The sequence below is a fragment of the Schistocerca nitens genome, chromosome 4, assembly GCF_023898315.1.
Source record: "Schistocerca nitens isolate TAMUIC-IGC-003100 chromosome 4, iqSchNite1.1, whole genome shotgun sequence".
NCBI lineage: Eukaryota > Metazoa > Arthropoda > Insecta > Orthoptera > Acrididae > Schistocerca > Schistocerca nitens.
In genome coordinates this window covers 288,000,554-288,016,948 of record NC_064617.1, presented here as the reverse complement: position 1 = coordinate 288,016,948, position 16,395 = coordinate 288,000,554, and the positions used below count along the sequence as shown (strand labels likewise).

Below are 16,395 nucleotides of genomic sequence, written 5' to 3'. Positions count from 1 at the left end.
TCAGACAGAGCACAGCAAGAAAATGGCTTTCTCATTTTAGAGAGGTTTGTTTCAATGTTAGTGAGTCTCCACATTCAGGAAGACCTTCAGGGTTTGATGAAGATCATTTAAACACATTAATCCACAACAGTCCACGTCAGTGCACTCAAGAACTGGCAAATGTGTTGAACTGTGATCATTCTACCATCGTGCAACATTTACATGCAATGGGGAAGGTTCAAAAATTGGGTGTATGGGTGCTGCATGGTTAAGTTAAAAATCACAAAAATCAGTGGGTGGCCATAGTGCATCTCTGCTTATTCATCATCAATGGTTCATGAACAACACCAACCATTCCTATCCTGTATCGTTAATGGTGACCAGAAATGGTGTCTTTATACTAATGTAAGGAAAAGAAAGGAATGGTTCAGACCAAACAAAGCAGCAACTCCCCATACAAAAACCAGTGCACATCCACCAAAGGATGACGGTGTAGTGTACCATAAATTGCTTTCCTGAGGTGTAACCACTGCTGCTGACATTTATAGTCTTGACGTCTTGCAGATGCAACCTAAGAACAAGAAAAAGGAAGACTGCATGAAATGATGCTACTCCACAATAATGACCACCCATATTCTGCTAGACTACCCAAAAACACTATACAGGAGTCATCTGCATCCATCTTATTAACTTGATCTTCCAGATAACAACACGCTCCACCTCAAAACCATGTGATTTCTATAGTCCCAGAATTGAAAGCTTTCCCAGCATTAGCAGACCGTTGTAAACAGTGAAGGAGAGTATACTACTGGTGGCTTAGTCTCTTTTACATGTACCTGTTGTGTTTATTAAACTTAATGGAAAATGCTACAAATTTGTGCACTAACCCAATATCTCATTCCAGCTATAAAGATAAAATGTGCTTATCTCCAAATAAATAAAGGAGCAGCAGCACCAGTGCTCGCAGACTCAGCACCTCTCCACTATATGGTGAGTAGCAACTTTCCTTCTCATAATATTGTTACCCATATTTTTTTCTCACATATCTGTCTCGTCATTTTGAAAATCAACAAGAAAGCCATTACATACAGAGCCTATTTGTTTTTCTTGTTTACATATTAATATGTGTGCAGAGATCCATTTGCTTGATACTTCCTGGGAGGTTAAAACTGTATGCTGTATCAAGATGCAAACTCGTGAACTTTGCCTATCATAGGCAAGTGCTCTACCGGTTAAGCTAACCAAGCGCAACTCATAAACCATCCTCACAGCTTTACAGTACCTTATCTCCTGGACATATGGTACTGGTGGAAATAAAGATGTAAAGATGGATTGTGAGTCGTGCTTTGGTAGCTCAGTCGATAGAGCACTTGCCCGTGAAAGTCGAAGGTCCCGAGTTCGAGTCTCAGTCTGGATCACAGTTTTTAATCTGGAGGAAATTTCATATCAGTGCAAACCCCACTGCACAGTGAAAATTTCTTTTGGAACCATTCCCCAGGCTATGGCTAAGCCATGTCTTGCCAGAATCTTTTCTTCCATGAGTGCTAGTCTTTCAAGTTTCGCACAGAATGAGATTTCATTAATTTCATTTTCTCGTTTACAGCTTCCACAATGTGACCTCAGAAACTGTCTAGGACAAAAAAGGACTTCCTTTGTAATAATGCCCCTTGTCGTCTTCCCCAGACTTTCTCCAATCAATCCACCATCATATCTACTATCATACAGCCCTTTTCCTGAACTCATAAATGAATTCCATGTGGGATGGTCTCCTCTGGTAATGACTCCCTTTTGAAGATGGGATACGGTGGAAGTTTATTGCCAACTGCTATAATGCACATCATCTCTGTGCATCTTAGTTTCTCCGTTCGTCTTAGTTTCTCCATTCCAGTCGTCCTCACAAGGACACTTTCTGAGCCAATTGGAGCAACAGAGGTGTTATGAGGTGTATCAAAAAACAATGGAATCTTATCTGTGTTATCAACCTGGGTGAGGAAACAGTCATATTGCTGTTGCACTTGTATTACATAATGGTGGAACTCGATTATTTTATCTGTGTAGTCTCAAGCTAAACAATGGCGCAAAGACGTTCTCCTTCGTAGACTGAGAATTTGTCATCTCATAAAACAAATCACCCAACCAACGACTGCTTTAAAATCTTTTCTGTCAATGTTGAGTATGACCGCTATCTCACAAGCTTTGTTCTGAATCATTTTGTAAGAGGCAGCACAAACATCATTCTAAAGTTCATTGACATAACCAATTACATCACTATAAATTTCAGCATATTTCCCTGTTTTAGGCCCATGGAAAGATTCAAAGCTTACCTTTGCAGCCATGTGTTTATCTTTTTGTCTCCATCAACAACATATTGAGTTAGGATCAACAGAGAAGTGTATTCCTGCAGCTTTCAATCTCTTTGTATTGGTGCAAGATAACACTTAATGACGACTTTACTTTTTAGAGTTCAATCAGTTCTCCATGTTTGGATTTCTCCTATCCTGTCCTGTCCTCCTCAGACTTGTGGTTAATGCCACAGCTGAGGTGATCATGTCTAGTGTGTCATTTACTCAACATTTCACTTTCATACATACTCAACATTTTACTTTCATATATAGTTCAGTTCTTGTTCCATTGACTTCCTACTGGTCTCTGGTGGGGCCACCAGAGACCAGTAGAAATTCAATGGAAGTAGCCGTTTCCTACTGGTGGTCCATACCGCCGTTTCCTACAGGTGGACCATACAGCCACTTCCTACTCTGCTGTAGTGCCGTCGCTATTTTTTGGCCAATACTGTGGAAAATAGCAGCTCAGCCACAGCAGATGAAGAAGCCATAAACAGAAAGTGGCGGGCAAGGCACTGGCATCACAGTCACAGGAACAGGGCTGTTTATGCACTGTAGGGCCAATCAAGCTGGGGACCGAAATCCTGTTGGCACAGCAGAAATGTGGGGCTCTTGCAGGCCACACCAAGCAGTTCCTACACCACTGATCCACAGATCAGTTATTCCATACATAGCTGTAAGCAGTACATCAGCACAACAAATTAGTTTTTAACCATTGTAAATAACAGTCAATTCCAGCAGAGGCATTTACAAAAAAGCAGCACTTATTACAACAAGAGGGCTATGGAGGGAGCCACAGGTCAGCAAGCACCCACTACAACTTTGGACCTTTGCCACTGCTGGACCATTTTCTAGCACCAAATCTTTCTAACTGGACTTCGCACATTTCTATTGGTGGGCCACCTCCAGGCTCACTTCAGCCGAAGCCATACTCCTTCCCTGGCAATACAGCTGCTGCCCTCCTACAATGGTATTGGTGTCCTGGCACTATGTGCCTTTGCTCAGAAGGTCAAATTCTCCTGGAAGCTGTCACCCCTACAACAGCTCTAGCACACTTCTGCACCACTGTGACCTTCCATAAATGGCCATGCCATACGTGACTGGCGCATGTGCTGCTGAATGGGCTTCTGGGTGACAGCTTTCATGGATGCCTATGTCACGGCCAGCTTCTTGTCTGACAGCTGGCCACCGCAAGGCACCATGTGTCATCCATGCCACATGACAAAGGGGAGGAAAAGGAGGTCACCATGCTACAAGTGTAGCACCACAAATCTCAATAAAATGTTTAACTCTCTCGTGTAGTCTTCCTGAGTTACCAATGGTCTGCACACTCGCTGCAACTCAACTCTGCACAAATGCAGGTCACGGTCTTCACGAACCTTCTGATCTTCCGTGCATTCAATATCAATATTGGGTTCAAAGTGTTAAAGGGACCCTTAAAGGGCCAGGTAATTACATACATTTAAACAGGATCATGCAATTGCTGTGATTTGCTTTCCTGCTACAGTTTAAACGCTTTCAGCAAATCTCACCCATTAGGATATTTTTAACTTATCATCAATTTTATTGCTTATTGTTTTTATTATTATTATTACTTTATATAGCATCTGATACTGTTGGAGAATGGATAAAAGGTTCTTGGGTACTCAAGCCATGTCAATATGATAAAATTTTCAAGCTTTTGTCATTTGCCCCCACAACCATCCCCATGAGCTAAAATTTCTGACTGTCAGGGTATGTAAGATGTCCACTGTATATACACAAGGCAGCAGCATCAACAACATTCTGGAGATAGGCTGAATTAATGCAAATGCACAAGGTGAGCTAAGCAGCCCATCACAGCACTGACCCACCATGGGTGCACTGACATCAGCAAGCATACGGAATCAGCCCCACATTCGAAACTGCTCATCCCACAGAAATGTAAGTGACAAGAATTTCCCTCTGTTTCTGTTTGGTGCCCAAGGCTTGCTCCTTGACCTACTAAGTGCATAGCCATGTTCTCTGTAGAAGTTTTTGCACCAAATTCAAATACTGACTACCACTTTTATGGTAAAACCTCGAAACAGTCATCTCAGCCAAGATTATCGTGTACTCAAATAGTATTCTGTGACTAATATCTAGGCACTGTTCTGTCATGGCTGAATTGTATAGTTCTCTTTGTTTTATATGGTGCTTCTGTTCAGCACAGTGCACACCAACTGTGTGGGTGGTTTGTTCTACACAAATACTGGTGCATTCACAATGAATGCCATACACACATGGCATTATAAAGTTACTGTCCAACTAACAATTGGATGTTATCATTATTAATTTGTCATGTTAAGCAGAATCCAAACTGTCAAGGTGAACCTAACACAATTCACTAGCTGTTGGTGCCAAGTGGATTACTCACCAGAAACATGACACACAGACAGTCATTAATATCACTGGAATATCTGTGTTATTGTACATTGCACCTTTGGAAGATGGCAAAACTAGTAACTCCCATCCAATGAAATACCATGGAAGCAAGTACAGTATGTCTGCACTATACTTAGCAAAGAATTAATTACACACGTAAACAAATGACAAGACGTGGATGAGATGACGAAAAACTTCTCTAAATTTAATGTCAGCAAATACGGTAACGGAAAATCCTTGGTGGAATATAAATAACTGAAGGAGCAAAAGGTAAGAACTCTCTTCACTGCTGAGTCCTTGAGTGGTCAGTAGGCACAAAAATAGGACTGAAAGCACTGCTAAACTTTCAGACAATGTACTTCCTTGGAGCTAATTAGCACAGAATACACAGATACCTACATAGCTATTTTACCCTAGGCGACTGTATTGTATTGGTACTGCAGCTGAACTGCCCCAAAATAGTACAAAAGACCAAGAGTGTGCTGTCATGCAGCTTCTAGATGGATAAAGAGCCCCTTCAGGGCCCTCCAACACTTTACGTACATAGAAATGTGTATGGGGTGGCAACAGGAAGGGCATCCGGCCACCCCTTAAAAATTAACCATGCTAAATCCAACCTTAACCATGCTGACCCTGTGCAAAATGCGGGACAAAGGCACTAGCACACACACATACACATACATATGCCTGTCTCCTTACACTGTGCTCATTCAGCTGGCGAATGACCCGCAATGTACGGAGACAGGTGTGTGCATATGAGTCAATAGGGGGAGGAGGGGGAGAAGGGGGGAGGGGGGGAGGGGTAGGGGGTAGGGAGAGGGAGGGGGAGAGAGAGGGGGGAGGGAGGGTGAGGGGGGAGGGGGGGAGGGGGGAGAGAGGGAGAGGGGGAGAGGGGGAGAGGGGGAGAGGGGGGGAGAGAGAGAGAGAGAGAGAGAGAGAGAGAGAGAGAGAGAGAGAGTGTGCGTGTGCGTGTGTGTGCGTGTGTGTGTTTCTCCTACATCTTGAGAAAGGAATTTCATTCTGAAACCTAGAAAAGCAAACCTCTGTACCATTTGTTTGTGTATCTGTCGATGGTGCAGCACTTCTGCTTTCCCATGAGTCATCTCTTTATTGCTAAATAATTTGTTAAAATCTTTATTCCACAAAGAAGACATGTAGTCGTCATCTTTTAGTTGCAGCAGGAGGTAGAGGGAGGGGGAGGGGAAAGAGGAGGGGAGTTGGAGGTGGTGGTGGTGATGGTGGTTGTGGTCGTTGTTGTTGTTGTTGTTGTTGTCGTCGTTGTGGGAGGGGAGGAGGAGGAGTTAGTGGTGACATCAAGTTCTTCAAACACATATTTAATAACCTCAAGTTTAATATGTCACAAACAGACACAAACAAGTAACTCTACAGTTAATTAATAGGTTTTAAAAGGAAGGAAGATTAGGGCGTAATATTCCGTAACGGATCGATCATTATAGATAAAGCCTAAGCTCAAATAGGGGTAGGGTACGAAGAAAATCAGCATTTCTTTTCAAAGGAACCATCCCAGTATTTGACTTAAGTTGTTTAGGAAAACCCTGAAGACCTAAAACTGGAAGGATGGGTGCAAATTTGAACTTTCGGGCTCCAGTAGTTTAAATATGTGCCGAATCACAGGTGTCAGGTTTATGAAAGGAAAACATATTTAACATAAATTGCATTCCAGTTGTGATAGTGAAATAACCTAGCTCCGAAATCACAAAGTCAATGAAATACTACGCAAAATGGGAGCTAAAACATATGTCTACCAGTATGACTGTATCTGTAACATCAGTACAGTGCAGAACTTGCTATGGAGGTATTATCACATTGTGAAACTCACCTTATAGCAGCGTTTAACATGATCAATATGTCGCGATGAATTTACATCTGTACTAAATGCTATCCTCAGCACTTCTACAAATTTCTGTAGACCTGTACCCTTCCTCTGGAATGGTGATGTACTTGTTGTTGACAAATACTGGGTAATTTTACTAAGTAAGTCAACAACAAGATTTTTTCTTCCATGTGTAATCTGTTAAAAAGAAAGTTACTTTAGAATCATGAAAAAAAGTGACAATATAAAATAAAATGTTTCTTGAGAGAACTAAATATCAAAATACATCTGAAAAGTACAAGCTCTCAACAATTCACCTCGGCTTTAGACATAAGCTCAAAAAGAAAGCTTCCAGGATATGTGCTACCCTCTGGAGTAACCTCAACTGCATCAACTGCCTTTTCCAGTTCCAGGAACATTGTCTTAAGGACACACAAATCATCTGCTGTGAAGTCCTTCGGTGTTGAATCACCATCGGACTGAGTAAATCCAGTCTGCGTTTCAGCATACATGTCTTCCATTACCTGGGAACCATTAAAGGTACTGTCTGTTACATACCAAAATAACAATACTTTCTAATGTGTTACATTGTAAGACAGACATCTGCTGTTAAAAAAGTTTGATAATATCCATTATTGTAACACACTGTACAACACTTCAGCATACTCAGTCTGAGAGAGAGAAAAGTGGGAGGGAGGGGGTGGGGGTTGAGAGAGAGAGAGAGAGAGAGAGAGAGAGAGAGAGAGAGAGAGAGAATGGGGGGTTAGGGATGAGTGGGTATGATGCTGTGGTGGAAAACAAATAGACATAATGGAGAACAGTCATTTGGTGTGGCGACATAGTATAGGGTGTATAAGCGGACAAGGAAAAAATATTCCCGGATTTCCTGATTAAAAACACACTACCTCACAGGTGAAAATACACTTCTTCCGTGTTAAGTGACATTATACTTTTCCTCATAACTGTAAAACTTATCAGTCCTTTGAATGGTTATGGTTTTATACACCGGCATAGAATTTCTCAGCCCTTTAGAAAACAAATCTCAGACAAAAAAGACCATGTACGCTGCACATTTTCGTATTGCTAAAGTATAAATTCGAATTCCACCAAACACTGCATGTTACTTTCCGAAGCATTGAAAATGAGATTGCGATGCACTTTTGTAAGCCAGTCATAACTCACGCCACGTGATCTCGCCAGCTGATACAGTCAACCAATAGCATTATCACTGTTAAGTAGCATGTACACACAAATAGGAAAAGTTAATGGTGTAAATTAATATATATAGTGTTGCTACAAGAAAAGCAGAGCTTTCACATATAATACTGGTCTCGACGAATAATAAGCTGCAAGAGAAGTGAAACTTTCACGTATAATGTTGATCTTTTTTGTGCGTGTTACACTTTAAGATACATCACACAAATGTACCACCAAAATTTTTAATACCGACATAAATGTCTGATCTTCTGAGCTCGAAATTTTTTCCAAATGGTCATCCTCAAATATGTGATTATTAAATGAGAGTCAAATTCTCTGTTATTTAACAAATTCATCACACATTCTCATACTTAGTTCATCTTGCGTAAAAAGAAATTTACCATGAAAGCAACATTTTTCAATCAATCATTCACAATGTTTTCCCGCAACCTGTTAGAAAGAGGTTCGTTTCAGCAGTTGCCAGAGGGCGCCAGATAACAGACGTCACCACAGTTGCACAGCTATGATGACACAGGAAGCCCGTATGTTCGTACGTGTAAAATACACTCCTGGAAATTGAAATAAGAACACCGTGAATTCATTGTCCCAGGAAGGGGAAACTTTATTGACACATTCCTGGGGTCAGATACATCACATGATCACACTGACAGAACCACAGGCACATAGACACAGGCAACAGAGCATGCACAATGTCGGCACTAGTACAGTGTATATCCACCTTTCGCAGCAATGCAGGCTGCTATTCTCCCATGGAGACAATCGTAGAGATGCTGGACGTAGTCCTGTGGAACGGCTTGCCATGCCATTTCCACCTGGCGCCTCAGTTGGACCAGCATTCGTGCTGGACGTGCAGACCGCGTGAGACGATGCTTCATCCAGTCCCAAACATGCTCAATGGGGGACAGATCCGGAGATCTTGCTGGCCAGGGTAGTTGACTTACACCTTCTAGAGCACGTTGGGTGGCACGGGATACATGCGGACGTGCATTGTCCTGTTGGAACAGCAAGTTCCCTTGCCGGTCTAGGAATGGTAGAACGATGGGTTCGATGACGGTTTGGATGTACCGTGCACTACTCAGTGTCCCCTCGACGATCACCAGTGGTGTACGGCCAGTGTAGGAGATCGCTACCCACACCATGATGCCGGGTGTTGACCCTGTGTGCCTCGGTCGTATGCAGTCCTGATTGTGGCGCTCACCTGCACGGCGCCAAACACGCATACGACCATCATTGGCACCAAGGCAGAAGCGACTCTCATCGCTGAAGACGACACGTCTCCATTCGTCCCTCCATTCACGCCTGTCGCGACACCACTGGAGGCGGGCTGCACGATGTTGGGGCGTGAGCGGAAGACGGCCTAACGGTGTGCGGGACCGTAGCCCAGCTTCATGGAGACGGTTGCGAATGGTCCTCGCCGATACCCCAGGAGCAACAGTGTCCCTAATTTGCTGGGAAGTGGCGGTGCGGTCCCCTACGGCACTGCGTAGGATCCTACGGTCTTGGCGTGCATCCGTGCGTCGCTGCGGTCCGGTCCCAGGTCGACGGGCACGTGCACCTTCCGCCGACCATTGGCGACAACATCGATGTACTGTGGAGACCTCACGCCCCACGTGTTGAGCAATTCGGCGGTACGTCCACCCGGCCTCCCGCATGCCCACTATACGCCCTCGCTCAAAGTACGTCAACTGCACATACAGTTCACGTCCACGCTGTCACGGCATGCTACCAGTGTTAAAGACTGCGATGGAGCTCCGTATGCCACGGCAAACTTGCTGACACTGATGGCGGCGGTGCACAAATGCTGCGCAGCTAGCGCCATTCGACGGCCAACACCGCGGTTCCTGGTGTGTCCGCTGTGCCGTGCGTGTGATCATTGCTTGTACAGCCCTCTCGCAGTGTCCGGAGCAAGTATGGGGGGTCTGACACACCGGTGTCAATGTGTTCTTTTTTCCATTTCCAGGAGTGTATTACAAGATCTTACATTATGACATAAAAGAAACAAGACATCAGAGGAATTTCATGAACCAAATTAAAATGCATAATTCGGCTTAAAGTGCACATTCATATGTCCAGATTCGGTTGTAAATTTTCTTGGAGTACCAGTGTATTATCTCATTTTTGGTTCTTTACTATAGCATAACGCCATATGTGCTAGAAGATGAAAACATGCTCTTTTGAAATTAAGTGAACAGGTGAAACTAGCCAATAGTGAGGAATTAAACACTTTGTTTCAACAAATTGACTGCCTCAGTGGATAAGATTAATAAAGCCATATTTACTTAGCAAATCGACAAAAATAACTTTGTTGTTCTGCAAGGCGATTAAAGCTTGACTGGAAATGCTGCCCGAGGCAGATGGCCCGGTTTGCTGCCAATAAATATGGCAGCTTGCGCGCGCCAGTAAAATTTTTACGGGTAGCATCTTGCACAGCTAACAGCCACACTTTTGTAGCCAGAAGCGGGAGAAGGTACATGCGCGACTCAAATGCGCTTGCGCATGGGCCCGCTTGCAACTCCTCACACGAATCTAATGTAAACAGTTATGACGCCATGCTCATCAGAGGAAATTTGTTGTTATGAAGCATAGCATAGTCTTCCTAATGCCTTTGACACATTTTGCTACTGGAAGGAGCACTGTGTTTTGCTGTGTATATGGCATATTTCCTTTGCAACTTCAGTTTTATTTTAGTTTTTTCCTCTTGTTCATGTTTTATTGCTGCAGTATCATTCTGCAGAGGCAGGATGCAGTAATATCCTTTGTTAGATTATAATTTCTTCCAGTCAAAATTACAAAAATATAACTGAAAACTAAAACAAACACAAAAAGTCCTGGAATTCTAAAAAAATTCCCGGGTTTTTCCCGGATCTCCTGTTTGTCCTGAGTCGTATACACCCTGTAGTAGCTAGAGAGAGTGCATATATATTTTATAAAATTAATGTTGCCTATTGCAGGAGGAAAAAAGGAATGCGGGTAAGCTACTACAAACAGCATAGTGAACGCATTATTGTGGCCAAGATAGATACGAAGCCCACACCTACTACAGTAGTACAAGTTTATATGCCAACTAGCTCTGCAGATGACGAAGAAATTGAAGAAATGTATGATGAAATAAAAGAAATTATTCAGACAGTGAAGGGAGACGAAAATTTAATAGTCATGGGTGACTGGAATTCGAGTGTAGGAAAAGGGAGAGAAGGAAACATAGTAGGTGAATATGGATTGGGGCTAAGAAATGAAAGAGGAAGCCGCCTGGTAGAATTTTGCACAGAGCATAACTTAATCATAGCTAACACTTGGTTTAAGAATCATGAAAGAAGGTTGTATACATGGAAGAACCCTGGAGATACTAAAAGGTATCAGATAGATTATATAATGGTAAGACAGAGATTTAGGAACCAGGTTTTAAATTGTAAGACATTTCCAGGGGCAGATGTGGACTCTGACCACAATCTATTGGTTATGACCTGTAGATTAAAACTGAAGAAACTGCAAAAAGGTGGGAATTTAAGGAGATGGGACCTGGATAAACTGACTAAACCAGAGGTTGTACAGAGTTTCAGGGAGAGCATAAGGGAACAATTGACAGGAATGGGGGAAAGAAATACAGTAGAAGAAGAATGGGTAGCTTTGAGGGATGAAGTAGTGAAGGCAGCAGAGGATCAAGTAGGTAAAAAGACGAGGTCTAGTACTAGAAATCCTTGGGTAACAGAAGAAATATTGAATTTAATTGATGAAAGGAGAAAATATAAAAATGCAGTAAATGAAGCAGGCAAAAAGGAATACAAACGTCTCAAAAATGAGATCGACAGGAAGTGCAAAATGGCTAAGCAGGGATGGCTAGAGGACAAATGTAAGGATGTAGAGGCTTATCTCACTAGGGGTAAGATAGATACTGCCCACAGGAAAATTAAAGAGACCTTTGGAGATAAGAGAACGACTTGTATGAATATCAAGAGCTCAGATGGAAACCCAGTTCTAAGCAAGGAAGGGAAATCAGAAAGGTGGAAGGAGTATATAGAGGGTTTATACAAGGGCGATGTACTTGAGGACAATATTATGGAAATGGAAGAGGATGTAGATGAAGATGAAATGGGAGATACGATACTGCGTGAAGAGTTTGACAGAGCACTGAAAGACCCAAGTCGAAACAAGGCCCCCGGAGTAGACAACATTCCATTGGAACTACTGACGGCCTTGGGAGAGCCAGTCCTGACAAAACTCTGCCATCTGGTGAGCAAGATGTATGAAACAGGCGAAATACCCTCAGACTTCAAGAAGAAGATAATAATTCCAATCCCAAAGAAAGCAGGTGTTGACAGATGTGAAAATTACCGAACCATCAGTTTAATAAGTCACAGCTGCAAAATACTAACACGAATTCTTTACAGACGAATGGAAAAACTAATAAAAGCCAACCTCGGGGAAAATCAGTTTGGATTCCGTAGAAACACTGGAACACGTGAGGCAATACTGACCTTACAACTTATCTTAGAAGAAAGATTAAGGAAAGGCAAACCTACGTTTCTAGCATTTGTAGACTTAGAGAAAGCTTTTGACAATGTTGACTGGAATACTCTCTTTCAAATTCTAAAGGTGGCAGGGGTAAAATACAGGGAGCGAAAGGCTATTTACAATTTGTACAGAACCCAGATGGCAGTTATAAGAGTCGAGGGACATGAAAGGGAAGCAGTGGTTGGGAAGGGAGTAAGACAGGGTTGTAGCCTCTCCCCGATGTTATTCAATCTGTATATTGAGCAAGCAGTAAAGGAACCAAAAGAAAAATTCGGAGTATGTATTAAAATCCATGGAGAAGAAATAAAAACTTTGAGGTTCGCCAATGACATTGTAATTCTGTCAGAGACAGCAAAGGACTTGGAAGAGCAGTTGAATGGAATGGACGGTGTCTTGAAAGGAGGATATAAGATGAACATCAACAAAAGCAAAATGAGGATAGTGGAATGTAGTCGAATTAAGTCAGGTGATGCTGAGGGAATTAGATTAGGAAATGAGGCACTTAAAGTAGTAAAGGAGTTTTGCTATTTGGGGGGCAAAATAACTGATGATGGTCGAAGTAGAGAGGATATAAAATGTAGACTGGCAATGGCAAGGAAAGCGTTTCTGAAGAAGAGAAATTTGTTAACATCGAGTATAGATTTAAGTGTCAGGAAGTCATTTCTGAAAGTATTTGTATGGAGTGTAGCCACATATGGAAGTGAAACATGGACGATAAATAGTTTGGACAAGAAGAGAATAGAAGCTTTCGAAATGTGGTGCTACAGAAGAATGCTGAAGATTAGATGGGTAGATCACATAACTAATGAGGAAGTATTGAATAGGATTGGGGAGAAGAGGAGTTTGTGGCACAACTTGACTAGAAGAAGGGATCAGTTGGTAGGACATGTTCTGAGGCATCAAGGGATCACCAGTTTAGTATTGGAGGGCAGCGTGGAGGGTAAAAATCATAGAGGGAGACCAAGAGATGAATACACTAAGCAGATTCAGAAGGATGTAGGTTGCAGTAGGTACTGGGAGATGAAGAAGCTTGCACAGGATAGAGTAGCATGGAGAGCTGCATCAAACCAGTCTCAGGACTGAAGACCACAACAACAAAACAACAATTGCAGGAGGACACTATTGTATAAAATGAATAATGTCATAAAATAAGTCATGTCACATACAAGAGAGCCTGCAACAGCAGAAGGCAAAGAGTCCCCTAAAGCATGTAAGGATCTGGTGACAAAATAAATGGACACACTTACCTTTCTTATTCCTACCAAGCAAATACTGCTAATCACTGAAGAAAAGAACAAACAGATACTAACCTGAGTAACCTCTTGTATGCACAGGGCAATATCAGAACTTGAGATTTGGAATGAGGCAGATTCTTCACACATTTTCTCAATATTATGTGCCTCGTCCAGAATTATAACATTGTTCTGAAAAGAAGATGTGATTATTAGTTCAGTATTGTGATAGACACACGATTCTTTAACAACAGCAATCTCGGATATAAAACCATCAGTGCATATCAACAACAGCTATCTTGGGAAAGAAAACCCTGACACTGCAATCTGCATGCTTACTTCAAGTCGGTAACACAGACAACTATATGAATGCATGGTGTCTATTCTTTCGGATATGTTCAAAAAGAACAGACACCACGCATCCATGTAACTGATTTGCCTCGATGGGTAATAAATCTACCATCTTCAGTGCAGATGCACATTTACATCTGATCTCCTGCAGGAACCTGAAAGTAGTAAGCATGGAGGACATGGACAGGGACTATGGATAAGTGGCACTAGGTGAGAATGTGGGTCAGCTGAGAAGCATGCCAAGATAGTCCACACATCTGCAATGAACACTGTGACTACGTATCACAGTGGTTAACGCAACTGCCTAGTAAGCAGGAGATTCAGGGTTCAAATCCTGTTCCAGCAAACATTTTCACTCATCACCGCTGATTCTGCATAAAGTCCTGATGCAGATGACATCAATAGTCCCTTCAGTTTCCTTTCTCTCTCTGTAACATAGACAAAGTTGTATTACTCCCAAGTGCCCATACTTTACTTTTAATATATATACCATCTGATCAAAAATATCTGGCTACCCCTATGTAATACAGAACTAACCACACCATATCATGAGAGGTGGACCTGCCACTGCAGAAATGAGGCAGGGAGTATTGTGTTGTCAGTACAGAAGCAGTAACAGTGGAACAGATCAGTCTTGTGACTTCATAAGTGGACTAGTCATTGAGTGTCACCCAGGTAACAAATAAATCAGGGGCATTACAACCCTTCTACAGCGGCCCAAGTCAACTGCTCGTGATGCGATTGTGAAGTGGAAACGTGAAGGAACAACCTCAGCCAAACAAAGACCAGGCAGTGCTCATGTGCTGATGGACAGAGACTGTCAAATATTGGGGTGACAGTGGATGACTTGAAATGAGTGTTTTGGAGTAATGACCACAGTATACCCTGCAGCAATCAGCTGAAAGGCTTTTGGTTTGGTAAATGCTTGGAAAACATTACCTGTCATTGTGCGTAGTGCCAACAGTGAGGTACGGAGGGGGTGATTTTATGGCTTGGGGGTGTTTTTCATGGTTATGGTGTGGTTCCCTTACTGTGCTAAAGGAAATGCTAAATGCGGAAGTATATGATCACATTTTACAAAATTTGAATTGCAAACAGTAGAGGAAAAATTCAGAGACAATGACTGTTAACAGCAAGATAAAGCACACATTCATAAGACATCATGTGTGAGACAGTGCTTTGTGGACAATAACAGTCCTCAAATGGACTGCCCTGCCCAGAGTCCCAACCTGAACCCAGTGGAACATCTCTGTGACAGTTTAGGACTTTGACTTCGCTCCAAACCATTTCGTTTAACATCACTACCACTACCTTCTATGGTTTCAGCTCGAGTAAGAATGGGCTGCCTTTACTGCATAGATATTGGCATAGACAATTCATTAAAGTGTCCCCTGCAGAGTTCAAACTGTTATTAAGGTGAAGGATGGAGACATCCCATATTAACGTCCACAATAGGTGTCTGGATGCTTCTGATCACACAGTGCAAATTCCACACCTGAATTGCCCAACTGATTCTATACAAACCTGACAAGAAAACATTACAAATGTAGTCACCATAAGGCCATGTATTTATGACGGCCACTGATCTTCCCAGAAAGCACAGAATAATCTAAAGCACGCTCACCTTACAGAATTTGATGTCATGGCTCCCATTCTATAAAAAACATACAAATGTTGATGTGGAACAATCTGAACATAAAATACACAAAATTCAAAATACAGTTCAGACTTCTCAACTATTATTGCTACACGCTCAATGAACATACAATAAATACATTCTAGGGCATAGTTTGACTTCACTTGGAGCGGGTATGAAGTTTAGCGCTATCATCGATGTTATTCCCCAAAATCTGTTGAGACAGAAAAGATCTAAAATGTTCTTAATTAAAATTCGTTGCCGATGGAACTTCCACAAAAAGAATGGAGATAGAGTTTAACATGCCATTTACATCATAAGAGATGAAGCACAAGCTTGGATTACAAAAGGATGGGGGGGGGGGGGGTGGAAATTGGCTGTGCTCTTTTCAACAGAACCACCCCAGCATACGCCTGGAGCAATTGAGGGAAATCATGAGAAACCTAAATCCAGATGGCTGGACAGGGGATCTTCTACAGTTACACCTATAATTGAACTCTGACAGTCACACAGTAACTACATGGTGGATCAATATCATTTTCCTCTCTTCCCATTTTATTCGCGAATGCTGTGTGGAAAGAACAACTGATTCTATGCTTCCATGTATAGGCTCAAAATTCTGTAATTATACCCTCACCGTCAATATGCAAAATACAACTAGAGTGAGATGACAGATGTTTGGATATTTGTGACAATGTCTGCTCACATACTGACTATACAACTTTTCTTGGAATTTTCCTATTATTTCCTGTCAAATAAATTTGATATGAGTTCCAGGCTACTGAGCAACACTCAAGAACCAGTCATACTGTAGTACTAGGTGAGTTCCTTCAAGGATGGATTACATTTTCTAGTGAATCTTAGTCTGACATCTGCCTACCACAAATG

General features: G+C 42.2%; 1 protein-coding gene across 1 annotated transcript in view; it reads right to left on the bottom strand.

Annotated features, from left to right (window-relative positions):
- The window catches only part of LOC126252046 (regulator of telomere elongation helicase 1 homolog), a 122,749-nt gene that overhangs the window by 97,335 nt on the left and 9,019 nt on the right, over positions 1 to 16,395 (bottom strand). Inside the window, exons 5-7 of the mRNA XM_049952841.1 lie at positions 13,599 to 13,712; positions 6,876 to 7,082; positions 6,565 to 6,756 (exon numbers count right to left, since the gene is read on the bottom strand). Coding sequence (XP_049808798.1) covers positions 6,565 to 6,756; positions 6,876 to 7,082; positions 13,599 to 13,712 — 513 coding nt within the window. The remainder of the gene's footprint in view (positions 1 to 6,564; positions 6,757 to 6,875; positions 7,083 to 13,598; positions 13,713 to 16,395) is intronic.